General features: G+C 39.9%; 1 protein-coding gene across 5 annotated transcripts in view; it reads left to right on the top strand.

The window, feature by feature from the left end:
* The first annotated feature begins 2,909 nt into the window (after window positions 1–2,909).
* The window catches only part of cdh8 (cadherin 8), a 115,931-nt gene continuing 104,606 nt past the window's right edge, over window positions 2,910–14,234 (top strand). The window contains exons 1-2 of one of the 5 annotated variants that reach the window (XM_020051809.2): window positions 2,910–3,013; window positions 5,392–5,850. In XM_020051809.2, the coding sequence (XP_019907368.1) occupies window positions 5,596–5,850 (255 nt within the window). In that variant the 5' untranslated portion in view covers window positions 2,910–3,013; window positions 5,392–5,595. Of the gene's footprint in view, window positions 3,161–3,464; window positions 3,515–3,989; window positions 4,044–5,391; window positions 5,851–14,234 lie in introns of those variants that run through there. The other 4 variants (XM_020051807.2, XM_010863925.4, XM_020051813.2 and 1 more) reach the window with 4 other exon arrangements.

Here is a 14,234-nt window from a genome sequence, read left to right as displayed (position 1 = left end):
AAACACAGATGTCACCCAAAATCCCTGAGTGTGTGTATTGAGGTATGTGTGTAAAAGAGAGACAATCCATTAACATTCATATTATTCTCATCCAGTGTTCCCACTATAGTTTGTGTTGTTGCTTTTGTACTTTTTTTGGTCAGGTGCAAAAAAAAGAGTATTGGCACAAGAGTATGTGGGTGGATGAGTAAAAGGATGTGAATGATTTGAAGGGGACAAGTTGAACAAGTTGTGACATCTTTATGGTTCTACAGTTCTATTGTTAAATCATGGTGTTTGTAATGCCAGGGTTCTGTATTAGATTCCCATGGGGGCCACCGTGAAAATGTATGTATTCACTACTATAAGTCACATAGGATAACAGTGTCTGCTGAATTTTTAAAAGACACTGTACTAATAGGAATTTCAAGAGCAGTTTTATATTTCTTGTTTGATATTAAATGTTGCAGTCTTGGCTTTTAAATGTGTGTTGACAACAATAGAACAACTTAAGAACTAGGGCAAAATATTCAGGTAACATTTAATACATGGTTTATCAACAACCTGCTAGCAACATGTTGAATCATCACTTTAGTTAGCAATGTTTAATCAAATAATGGTTTGTTTACTGTGTGCTAATGAAGCCTCCCAATCAAGGCCTGCAGTGGTGACGTGCCTGAAGTCCCAGGCTAGGATTCCTAGTACAGACAGCAATGGGTCTGTGATTCCTCTGACAAAATGATAACTAATGATCGACTGAGGATGCTGGGGCTATAAAGACCATTTCCCATTCACGTATTGTGCCTTTTTCAAAGTCATCTGATATTTTGAACACCGGTTAGGGCCATGTTGGCACAAATAATCACCAACGTAAAGTTGAGCACAAGTCTGTCCTCATTTAGATTAAACTGTCATAGAATAAAAAGTTTTTGTGGCTCCTGATATGATGTTCATCTATTTATTGAAGTAAATGGTGTCATGATTAATATAATGATGTTTTTTTAAACCTCCACTCGACGTGTAGTTAACAAGCTTAGATATATGCTGGAAGGTTGCTTTATAGAGTAAACATGCAAACATTGAAGTGTCTTAATCTCACTGGTTCCAAACAAGTTAAATTAGTCTAACTTTCGACTTAATGGAATAAAAATACAATATTTTTTGATAAGCATAAACATATTTTAATGGAATAATAAATAAAGACATACATGTTAAATGTAAAGTTCTGAGAAAAAGGAGAAGGTCCCAAAATATTATTCTGGATTTCAAATGAAATATTAGCAACATCAAAGTGTGTGTGGGTGGGAAAATAAAAGTATTGAAAATGATGGTAGAGTTGATATCTTTGCTAATTGGGATCTATGGCATCTCGGTCAAAGGCCCTAAGTACTGAGTCTGGAGAAACATGAATGTACTTTTTAGTGGATAAAGAAAAATTATGCATGATAGCAAATTTGATGAACGGAGAATGTATGTCTGGTAAATGTAACATTCACTTCTACAATTACTTATTTATTCTACTTAAAAAAAATAGACTATTCAACTACGAACACATACTATTTATAAATGATCTAGACTGATACTGGGAAACCATTTTAATCTGATCCCAGTGATTACAATAAAGATCTGCAGGACAGTATCAGGCCTATATGCAGCAGGGATGCATTATATGCAGCATTTTTCTATATTTATGAGGTCTCACAATTGAAAACCCAGATTGAGTGTACCTGAAAGTAGATTAAACTTGACCATCCTCTCTGACTAATAAAGTCCATTCCCTGAAGGGACAGGAGGCCGTCTGTGTGTGTGTGTGTCAAGTCTGCAGCTTAGTAGGCTGCTGCTGAACACTAGAGGGCTCTCGCCTTACCAGTACCAAGCTGAACTCACTGCTCCTGTTTTACACTGAGAGTCTTTCTGCTGGTGCACAGGTCTACTGTGTGACTCCAATTAAACGTGGAACAACCTTATCATTTCCACCATTAAACCTACAAGTTATCATGGAAGCCGTGTGTGTTGTTTCACCCATCAGCTATTGTCTTCAAAGATACTAGCTGGTAATGCTGTCCCCTGTGTGTTGCATAGTGTGAGTACAGAGGCTATGGAATGTTGCTTTGCATACCAGACTTTCTGCATCCAAATAGAGGGCACTTTCAGGGAAAACCTACTCCGTGACAGTTATTCATGACTCCAAAGATTAACGTTTTTTTTCTTTTGACAACCATTGTTTATGTGGACTTTTTTGCAAAACAGTGCAAAAAAGTTGAAAACACTTTCTCTGACTGGAAATTATTGAGAGTGAATAACCTTCTGAAACACAATTGTTTTATTCATAGGTGGGTGTGCTGAAATGAATATGCATTTTAAGAAAAATGTACTGCAGTTGCCTTAATTGCACTGCCAGTCCTGAAAAAGATCTGTAGGCCTATCTGCACAAACACATATCTATATAATCAGCTATATTGAGGAAAAACACAGCAGGAAACCCGCATTATGTAAAATACACAAAATCCCCGACGCATGGTTCCAATTACAGTCAAAAGTTAGAATATGTTTTCACTACACATAATTGCAAATATACGAAATACCTTTTGTCTTTCTTACCTAGTCTTAAGTGATTTGGTATCGGATAACCGTGAAGACCTCAAAGATAAGCCAGGTTAACTGATAAGTAATTTCATTAATTACGTGGATTGTGGAGGTGTGTGGCGGGAGGCAATAACAAACGCTTCCTCAGCTCTACCACCAGAGCAGAGAATCAAATTGAAATAAATGGGTTTATATTGCCATGCTCGACTGAAGACAGTAGCATTTGACTTTATCCTTTGAAACAACACTCTCCCGCTCGACCATTAAAGTTGTGTAGTGTCTGAGCGCGTGCATTAATTTCCGAGGTTGTTGACCTGCCTCTTCAGCCCAATGAAAGCGGCAAAAGGGGAGGCTCTTCCCATCGAACATTTTTTCTCCATCTCACCACTTTTCTAGTCAGCAAGCAAGCCTGTCGGAGCTTCCATAACCAGTGCAGGGTTGTTAAATTGTAAGGATTTCCTTCGGGTCTTCATACTTTTTGTTATTGTTCCATTGTACGCATCTGTGTCGAATGAAAGAGAAACTCAATTTCAATGCATTTAATGCATTTTTGAAAGCGTGAAATGGTGCAGGCAGTGGGATGCGAGATAATGTAGTAAGTACGAAAATGTATTAACAGGTGCATGAATGTTTTGGAGAACGGGGCTTTTTTATCTTCTATTGATTGCATGGTTACATCTCGTTAGGCATATCAAAACCACTTGGAGTGTGCTTGTGATCGACAACTGAACACTTAGTCGAAAGAAAATGTTCTGTACTGATCGGCTACAGAATACTGATAAAACTATTTAGGAAGTGGACGTTTTCAATGTCTTTGCTTATTTTGTATCTAGGAAAGTAGCTCCTTGTAAAGAAAACGAAACTTAGCCTTATGCTTAACTTATTACCAAACAGTCCAATTAAGACAACGTCCTGACAGAATTGCATTGGAGCCATACCCCTACAGCCTGTAAGTAGTTAGCAACTTGTCTTAATATTTGTATTTTTGGTCGATGACAACAAACACATGACAAACACATATACTGTTGTAAAATTGAACAATAATTCTTTAGTGCTTGTAGCCTACGTGTTGGCTTCTGTTTGACGACTATGCAGACTGGTTATAGCCCGGCGTTACGTCTTGTATGGAGCTATCCACTCCGAGCAGTGCTGAAATTCAGCCGGCTAGTCACGAGCTAAGTCTATACTATACGGGTCTGGATGTTGTTTAAAGTAGAATTTGGCTACAGAGTTTGGATGTTTATGTTTTCTATATATTTTTTTTTATTATTATTAATATTGGGTGAACGATATGCACCACTCATATAGATCCATTGGTAGATTACATTGGCGAATAATTAACATTGGCAGCAGTTCGTTTATGCGGTAGGCTACACTGAACTGTAGCACGGTGGGCTATTTTCACTTGTTATTTGGCATCGGGTTCGTAGTCATGCTTTGCTTGGCAGCTGGTAGGCTATATGAAAGTCATCGATCCAGTAAGTAGGGATTTTGCCAGTATGTCTATACAAGTCCACATTGGGGTATGGGGGTATGCATCAACATTGCTTTTATGCTTCACTTTTACAAACCAGTTTATTACAATCATCTATAGTCATGGTGGGCATAGAAAGATGTCGATGCACATTTGTAACTCCAATGCAGCCACAACTGTGTTTTTACTTGATTAACTTTGTATAAACGCAGAAACGGATTTTAACCGTAGCGCATTTGTGCGAGCGATGGAGAAGTTGGTCCTATTTATTATTTTATTCCGGAGAACAATTATTGTTATTTTGCGTGTAGATTTTATATTGTTTATTTTGAATTGCCTTCACAGCGTCAAACATTTCCTCTTTTGTCTGTAAAGGCTATCTTCAAATCATATGAATTCTGTGACTGCAGGTCATTCACGTATTGAGCCTACGCACATTGTAACATGTCTCTCTTTCACATGCGTTTGCTAAAAAATAACCTAAAGTTATGTAGACTATTCTTTCATGTTGGATTTTTATAGGTTACTATACATTGCATATTTGTTCAAATGTAAGTCTAACATAATATTGACGCAAAGGCTGCCTATCTACCTTTCTTCCGTCAGAATAATAAATATCTTACATACTTTTCATGTAACCATTGGCTGTATAGATGTATAGATAAGTTGATAAAAAGAGATAATATCGTATTACTCCAGGCATGATCTCATCGCTGATATAAGTAGGCTACTTGTAGCGTTGTTGAAATAGTACATGGTCTGGGTCTTTCTAAGCCCCCGTCACGGTGGCATGTGGGACATTTGATTCTTATAGTTATGATGTTTGCTGAAAAGCATTTTAATACATACATTTGATCAGTCATCATAAGCAACATGTAATTGCTCAAAACCTTTCTAGGATAATCTCCAGAACATCAGATTAAAGATGAGCAATCTCATGTATCAGACTAGATCAGATGAAGTAGACTAGAGGCACAATCATTTACTCTACGTTTTAGCAGTCTGATATGAACATATGATCACAAAGGGTTATGCATGCTGCTGCTTTATACCATTCATAATGAAGGGAACTTACATCATAGCTCTTCCAGCTCCTGTTAAAAGCACATAGATGGCAGACAATACATGTGTTGGTTGATAAACAGTTGACATTTTAATTATATATTATTGATTATAATCAACTCATAATTGTTCATATGAAAAATAATTTTTGAAAGACAAATGTCAGGAAGGTTCCACTCATGTAAAGTAAGGTCTTTGATTTGTCTCTCTCATGTTCCTTCTTTTGAATTTTGTAGTTTCCTTGGAATTTCTATGATTAAAATGTATAACCTCTGTTTGCTCCCTTTTAGATATTTCAAACTGCTGCAACACCAAACGGATGGCGCTTGTTTTAGCCTTCACCTTCACCATCCACAATGGAGGCAAATCAAACCATGTGAGTGACCTTTATCGCACGATGAATGCAAGCTCTGACGCTTAAATCGAGAAGAAACAACCTTTGTTAATCATCTAAGGGAGAGCTTTTGATCTTGGGGGAACACAGTGTTGTTACAATGCCCAAACGGTCCGAGGAGATGCTGACAGACCTGTGGACTTCCTTGCTGCTTGTGTGGATTACGTGTGTTCCCTATACTTCCATGACTCCCATCATCAGCCAGTCCAAAAGTTTACAAACTGGTTCCACTGCGCTCCTACACGGCCTCGCCGAAGGACAAAGAACACTGAGTCGAGCCAAGAGAGGATGGGTTTGGAATCAAATGTTTGTGTTGGAGGAGTTCTCTGGACCAGATCCAATTCTAGTTGGCAGGGTGAGTTCTGTAATTGTCAGCTGTATATTAAGCTTGCTTATCATGTGGAAACATTGATTCAGCCATTTTAATGCTCCATGTTTTGTTTTTTTCGTACATTTTTGCGGGATAGGTTTAATGTTAGAGAGACACACACAGCAACTGGCCAAATCTCACGCAGGGTTTTGGAGAGAGAAAAAAATATGCACAGCCACCAAATTTGTGTAGTGAATATAAATAACTAATACTGCATTACATTCCAATAGTGACCTACAGTGCTGCCTTTTATACAGTATCCAATCTTTCTTCCACAATATTGGGGGTTGTTTTCCTTTGAAGTATGTTCCATTCTCATAGGAAAACAAGTATTACAGGGTTTTGTTGTTGTTGTTATTGTTTTTGTTATGTTTCATTGTTGACCATTTGAAAAAAAGACTTCTAATCCAATGGATGAGGGACACCTGGTTCCTGGGCTGTTTTGAAGGAAGGCTTGTTGGACAGCCAGGCCAAAGCAGCTTGTTCACAGCTCACTGCAAGGATGCACCTGGAGAGTCTCAACCTGGCAGCTACCACCTCTGACCATTACCCAACTACTCTGGCATGAGCAACAGAATATTCCATCAAGGATAATGTCTGACCCCGGCGTTGAATGATTGACACATACTATAGAGCAGTCAGTGAAGTATTTATTTATGACTTTATTTATTGCTGCTTATTTTTTATGCTGTCATGTTATTTACTGCTGGTAGTTGCAGGCAAGTTGTTGTGACAGGGAGGCTATTATATATTGGAATGATTGCTGCCCCTATATCTCAGTTATGAAATATATATATATATATATATATATATATGAAAATCACATCATTTCGTGAACAATCATTGCCAAACATAACAGCAATAAAGAAGGAATTCACGCTGAACACCATTTATTGCGACTTGGGCTTCATTGGTTGGTTCAGTGTCTAAATATTCATGGGCTGGAAAATGTAGCCCTACAGTACTGTCTGAAAGCCCGACGTTTGGCTTACTTAGCACTCTGACTCGGTTAAATTTTGAGAAGTTATTGTCACATGGGTATATCAATAAACCATTGCTCTCGTGCAACATTTACACCTGTGTTATCTCAATACAATGGCAACACAAAACCATTGTTAAGTGCGTCATTAATATTTTAGCCTCAGTTAAACAGCCTCTGTCGGGTCCTCCAATGGCTGTTCATCAGAGAGCTGAAATAAACACACTGGATGCCTGCAATCATCTCCTAGGTGATTATTGAAATAAGACTGATGCAGATTTTGGTATGCATGTAGTGAGCCACATTGGCCTCTGTGCTGGACAGCAATTGACATGCGTGTTTGTGGCAAATAAGGATAACAGAAAAATCTGTCAAGGTTTACATGCATCCATAGGCTCTATTGCTGGATGCGGGTGGTTCTTAAGCATCTTGGCCGATACCATTTAAAAAAATTATCATTTGTAAATTGAAGGACATAGCAAGGTCTGTCGCAGTGAGTTATAGGTTGAGGATTGATTTGTCTTGCATTGAGAGACAGTGTTGATGAGTTGCATTATTTTTCACAAGGTTAAGTACTCATGAGCATGGCTGGCAGAGCAAAGATAAGTTCAATGTTGCAGTAAGATATGACACTGTATTGGTTTAGGACCATTCTCTCTCTCTCTCTCTCTCTCTCTCTCATCTATATATCTCTATCTCTCTCTGTTCCCTTTCTCTCTCTCTCTCTGTCATTCTCACGCTTAATTAAAAAATGCATCAAATGGGAGTGGGAGGTGTGATTCAAATGAGTCATACAGATCTTTGTTTTTAAGTGCAGCCTATGGTTGTGGGTTGATTATTGAGGAACCTCAGGCCAAGATTAGACTCATTTCATCCTTTACATTTTATTGCGCGGCACTCAGATGTTTAATTATACATAGATCTCCTGTCTTGTCAACGACCAAGCTCCCCTTGAGTTCCTGCTGGCATTGGAAGGAGACTATTAGCATAAATGTACAAAGTGAGCATGGCGGTGTGGGAGTGGGAGATGGTCACAATGCGTGACAGCATCATCCTTGCTGTTCTTTACAGCGCCACCATTCTGACATTGTGATTCACTGAGCTGGATCTGCGTCACCCTGTGTCACTCCCATTTGAAGGGCATGCAGTACCTGTAAAACTGAAGCTGACAAGACAGCTGTGAAAGCTTGTTGCTCGGATGTAAAAGTGGTCTGCGAGGGATTGCGGGATTAGCCGTGACTGAGCAACGGCGCTAAAATAACTGCTCATTAAGAGCAATGACTGTGTGCAGGTGTGAGGTCAGATAAAGAATTGGAGAATGTCACGTCGCAAAGATTGCCGTACAGCGTATTCCCAGCATCACTGTTGATGTGCGTAGTATTATTATTAGTCTATGTTTTTATTTTATTTCCCTTAATCTTTCAGACTACCGATTGCATTTCTCACCAATCCAATCTTTTCATGATTACATTTTATTTTCTTCCTCTGCGATTTTAACACTTTAATGTGACAAAATGCACTCTCATTTCCGTCTACAAAACGGTTTGATTCATCACACTGTAAACAAGAGATTCTGTTATTGAGCAAATCACAATTCTCCTCAACAAAGCAAAATTTGATTTTGGTTATAAAGCGTCAGATTGATTATAGTCTGTGACACATAGCTCTGATGCAACTTTTCATTTCCCTCTTCTTTGATTCTCATTTAGTGTAATGTGTTTAAGAATTGATAATGATGGACTCCATTCTTCCCATTATAGTACTGATGTATCCAGATGAAACAAATCCAGACTGATTCAGTTTCTTATTGTCTGATGCTTTTATCTGTGGTACAATTGTATGTGTTTTGCAAAAAAAGAATACATAATAAGCCATTAATATTCAACAATTATAGTTACTGAACGACTAGCATGTGAGGACTGACAGTAATGGCTTTAAGTATGAAAAGAAGAAATTGATGTATATAGAAATATATTTTTGTCTGCGGACAACAGTTTATTTTGCTGTGCCAAATCAGCTACATTATTCGACACCATAAGATGAATAGGATGCAATGCCCGCAGTAGTGTGGCCCTTGATATTGATCTCTTACCTCGTCCCTGCCACCTTTTCATCGGGTAGACGGACACTGATCTATCACACCAATAAACAATAACAAAGCAGCGGTTCTAATTAATTAACACTGCCCATATGTTAATGCCATTTTAGCAACTGCTTCTCAGCTTTGCTTTCATGTCGAACTGTTTTCCTTGAGTATATACTCACTTAGGGCGACAACTGTCGGTACACTGCTCCTCGCAGGTGAGAAGACGAGTTCTGTAGAAATGCATCAAGTCCCAGATGTTTGTTTATTCCATGACGGTACCGAGGAGCTGACTGAAGTTATACTGCTATGTGCCTGTCTGTGTTGGAGGATTGGCTTTCTCCTTCGGTATGATGGGGTGATTAAAGTGAGTGGGGCTCTTGAGTCCTGGAAAGCTTGGCCTCAGGGGCGATGGAGTGGGGTTGACGGTGTTAAAGTTTTGTCGTATTCGACTTCAATAACAGGCGGCGGCAGGTTCTCCGTGGTTTCTGGCGCTGCTGCGGACAGCTTCATCCTTGGGGCTTCCTGGCGAGGGGTTTCAGCAGATCAAAGGTCCTCCTTCTGATTCCCCCTCGATTTTTGCCCTGCCAGTGTGCCCTGTGATCGGAGATCTCACACGTTAATCTGCATTTGCTCGGGTTAGGATGGAGTGCAGGTTTTGGTGAATATCGAGCTTTGAGGCATCAGAGTAGGACTTAACGTGAGTATTAGTAGACTTACTGAATGTTAAAGATGAGCCCAAAATTATACGTAATGGCTAAATCTGTCTTAAGTGTAACATGAATTAATAATGTAGCTTACATGGATATGTACAGCCTTTCAGCCGCGAACATATGACAATTATTGTGAACTGGAACTTTCAATGCACTTTTCCCCCCGAAACTCTCTGCCAGGCTCTTCCCGGTGTCCTCTCCCTGTATCTCCACTGTCTGTTATCTTGCTCTGTTACTACTGGTATATATAACAGAGGCCTTTATATCATTGGAACATGACCACAGTCCCCCTCTCCCTCTCTACAATGACTGTAATAAAACACCAGGCCCTAGCAGTGAGCCTGATTGAGCTGTGGGATCACATTAGTGCTTCCTTGGAAGAGGCTGACAGGTTGTCTATTGCTCTGTGTTGTTATCTCGCAAGGTGTATGTGTGTGCTGTAAAGGGACAAAGGGACACCATCCGAAACGAGGACAAAGTATAATCTAAAGCGCCAGGGTCGTGATTATTAGTGTAATTGCAAAAAATCCTACTGCAATTGCTTGTGACCAGGTGTTGTATCATTAAAAATGCACACAATGCAGGATTTAAATAAATAAATACCTGCATTTTTATTTCCCTTCCGTCCTCTTTCTCTTGTTCTGTCTCACTCCAGTTATTTCCCTCTCTCTCTTTAGACACAGAAAGCATGTACGCTGACGGCCACCTACACCTATGGCAATAACACCAAGAATGTGCCTGTGTAAATCCTATGGCTTTATCCTTAGATAATGATCAAATGAACACGTACACACACACACGCACACTCATCGCCGGCATATGCGTCGGACACACCGTGTGTGGACATCACACGGGAATTAACGAGACAGTCGACAAAGAAATCCGGAGGATGCTTCAAGGTCGCTGTTGTTCACACCAAGGAACCGGGCTTGCGTTTGGATGGCCAAATTCGCTGTCATTACTCACGAGTGTTTCCCGGGTTTAATGCGGATTCTTAATAAATGGGTATTTGTGATATAACCTTGGAAAGGCTTGCCGTGATTAGCTCTCCCATGTCAGTGTTTGTGAGCTGATGTGTGGCGTTAACCTCTCCTCTAGTGACTGGCGGCTCTGCTTCCTACTTCCTGGCCTCGGTTCAATGTGTGGAGGTGGTGCTGGTGCATTGAGCGGCTGAACAGAGTCGGCTGGCAAAGTGCCGTGAACTCTGCTCAAACTAATCATTGGAATTAAGCAGTTCACCTCTAATGCTCTGCTTGTGCATTGCTTTGGCTAAATCGTCGCTTTTCTCGAGCAAAGAACAACAACAAAACAAAGCCATTCATTTAATCTTAACAGGCTTAATGCTTTCAGTCTCACTGTCTTTTATTGACATGCCATCCAACATTGTCTTCTATATTTGCTTGTAAACTAACCCCCATTATTCTGGGGATATTACACACGCACCTGACGTGTACCCCTGTCGAGCTCTCATTATGGAGACATTTTGGGATGTGACCTTTACGCCACCTTCTGGGTGAATTTATTGTGGGACTAAGTTCATTCCGAAAAGGCACCAAACGTTGGGCGCATAGGATCGGTTTGCCATAATCGAGGTTACAAATGATTCAAATCTGATTAGTCAAATCTACGATTATAATTATCTAAAACCTACTAATTGGCCTCACTTGCAGTGATCGTGGGCAGCTAAGATACCCATTGAGCCAGTAAATGTTTGGCTCTGCTCTCAATCCCTCTGCTATGGATGGCATCCTCTGCATGAGTAGGCTGCAGGCAGCACAGCTTATCCCTGTGCCTCTGCTCCCATACACAGCCCAGGAGCCAAACTGGGACTACAAAGTAATCTTGTTAAGAATGGATGTTGTTATTGTGCGACTTGATGTGCATTTGGCTTCACGGTTAGCTAGGAGCACACGTGGGCTGCCTGAAGAAGACAATGGGCAGGGGTGGGTGGAAAGCCTATTTCTGGAGTTTAAAAAATGACTAGCCCCGCCCCGTTTCCTCTCGCACCTCCACCGTGTGTACCAAAATAACCACAAAAAGACAACATCAACAACGGCGGTGACATTTGCTTGAAGAGCCATCTTTTTTACTGGTCCACACTACTGAAGATGATGGTAATCATATCGGAGGTAAAGCTAACCTTAATCACTGTTATGCAGCGATCACGTTGAGCAGTCAAAAGAGAGTATCCAAGGAGAATCAATGGCTCCAGTCTTTTCTCAGTGACACTGCCTCAGTCCATGTCTGAGAGCCAGCAGACTGTGCCTCTGACCTTTATCACAAATGAATTATTTCTGTTTAATGATCCTATTGCAAAAAGAAAGGAACAGCTGAAATAATAGCTGAAAGAATAAACCACCTGAAAAGAGCAACCTACTGTAGCAGTCTTTTTCATCAACCCATTGCACGTACATTTAAATCCTCTGAAAATGTGTTTAGTTCTATTTGCATCTCCGTGGTGTCCATGGTTCATTGCAATTCAACAGAAAAGCCTTAGAAAGGAAGATTAAGTCCAGAAAATGGAACGGATCTACTGGAAAGTAGTCCTGGCAATGGAGGCTTCATGTGTGAAACCTAAGGATACAGTATTTGCAGATTTCTTTTTTCTTGATTTTCTTTTTTCTGGATGAGGGAGTGTGCATGCATGAAAAATTCAGAACGTTATAATATGAGATCCAGATGAGTCATGAATCCTTAATGATAATCAGGACTGAACGTGTAGAGTATTGGAATGGTGCTCAAAGAACGATGGCTTTCTTTGTTAACCACCAATTGTGTTGGTGAAGGGCTTCTGTTTTATACACATGTGCCATTGTACAGCATCTCTTTGCTGTATTGTGTTGTTCAGATGTGCCCTTGGCTGATAGAAAGCAAAAGGGACGGGAGGAATAAGAATAAGCCACAAAAATGTGAAAAGCTCTGACTTACAGTACAATGCATTATTCTTGAGGCATAGCTCTAATGGTAGATCATCAGTTTGGGAACGCTACTGAGAAGAACACATATGATGATGTTCAGACAGATTCACAAGATAAGCCTGAAAATCGTTGTCATTATTTTCCCTTGCTCTATACTTGTGTCATCCAACGAATCGTTTCTGTGTCTTTCTTGTCAAGAATCGAAGGGAATGTGGTCTTCCCATTGACAGTATGTGTTTAAAGTCTGTAGGCATTATTCTGTATCACGTTGTATCAGCCCATATCCTGAGCTCGTCTCACCCTGGAACGGAACACAAACATTAAGGAGTTCAACACAGTGAGAAATGGCACTACCTCAAGTGGTTGATAATTAAAATAGCATGTCCAATGTGTAAAAAAATACATCTTCTGTCAGCTACGTATTGATTTTGTCATTCATTTCTAGAACTGTCTTGACTGCATTTACCTGCCCACCCACTTTGCACCGAAATCCGTTAACACATTTGAATAATGCAACAGATACCTTTAAAAACCTTGATGTAGTGTCCATATGGTTCTGTAATTCTGTATTTCTTGGAAGCCAATGTGTGACATCAACATTTAAAAATGGTTTGATATACACTAAGATGTCACCTTGCCAGAATGTTTCTAGTAACAATTGTTTCGATAGACACATGGGGAGACTATAACTTGACCTAGGTACAACAAAACAGTTATGTACAGTGCCAGACAAAAGTTTGTCTGGCACGTAATTAGCAAATACTATGTTAATATAATAAAAGCGGCTCTATCAATACAATTATTTTTTCCCCTACACCTTGACTCTCTTTGAAAGTGCATTGGAGCCTGAGGGAAGGAACCTTCTCTTCCCAAATGTGGTTTGAGAGGAAGGTGAGGAGTGGAGGAAACAAGGTGTGAATCTCAATTGCATTTTTCTTGATTCCTCATGTCTTCTCTTATTGCCTCTTTCTTAAAACCCACTGGATGAAACGGCGAGAGCCGACAAAACACTGACCTTCTCATCCAGTGGGTTTAACGGAGGAGATGAAAGAGGACGCGACGAATCAAGCAAAACAATTGAGATTCGCTCAAGGACAAAGCAAGCAAGCATTTGACAGCTATTAACATTTCATCCAGTGCCTGAGTGAGTGAGTGACAGACCAAGCGAGCTAGTATAATACCATAGCCTGTCCAGAAACAACCTCTTGCCCCCACACCCTGGAGAATAAACACTTGTGGAGATCTGAGAGGAATTGATGGGTGTTGACTTGCTAGTAGAGTGTTACTATTGTTCCATGGATAATCAGTCTGAAACATGTTGCCTGAGAAAATACATAATTGGTGCCTTAATGTATACATTTAGATGTAAACATTAGTAATTTAATTCAGAATAATGTTATACAGAGCAACATAGAGTGAGTGTATATATAGAGAATCTCACAAAAGTGAGTTCACCCCTCACATTTTTGTAAATATTTGATTATATATTTTCATGTGACAACAATGAAGAAATGACCCTTTGCTACAATGTAAAGTAGTGAGTGTATAGCTTGTTTAACAGTGTACATTTGCTGTCCCCTCAAAATAACAGAACACATAGCCATTAATGTCTTAACCGCTGGCAACAAAAGTGAGTACACCCCTAAGTGAAAATGTCCAAATTGGGCCCAACGTGT

Source organism: Esox lucius, chromosome 2 (assembly GCF_011004845.1).
Source record: "Esox lucius isolate fEsoLuc1 chromosome 2, fEsoLuc1.pri, whole genome shotgun sequence".
Taxonomy (NCBI): domain Eukaryota; kingdom Metazoa; phylum Chordata; class Actinopteri; order Esociformes; family Esocidae; genus Esox; species Esox lucius.
The sequence above is the reverse complement of the archived record's forward strand: the minus strand, read 5'-3'. Positions and strand labels throughout refer to the sequence as shown.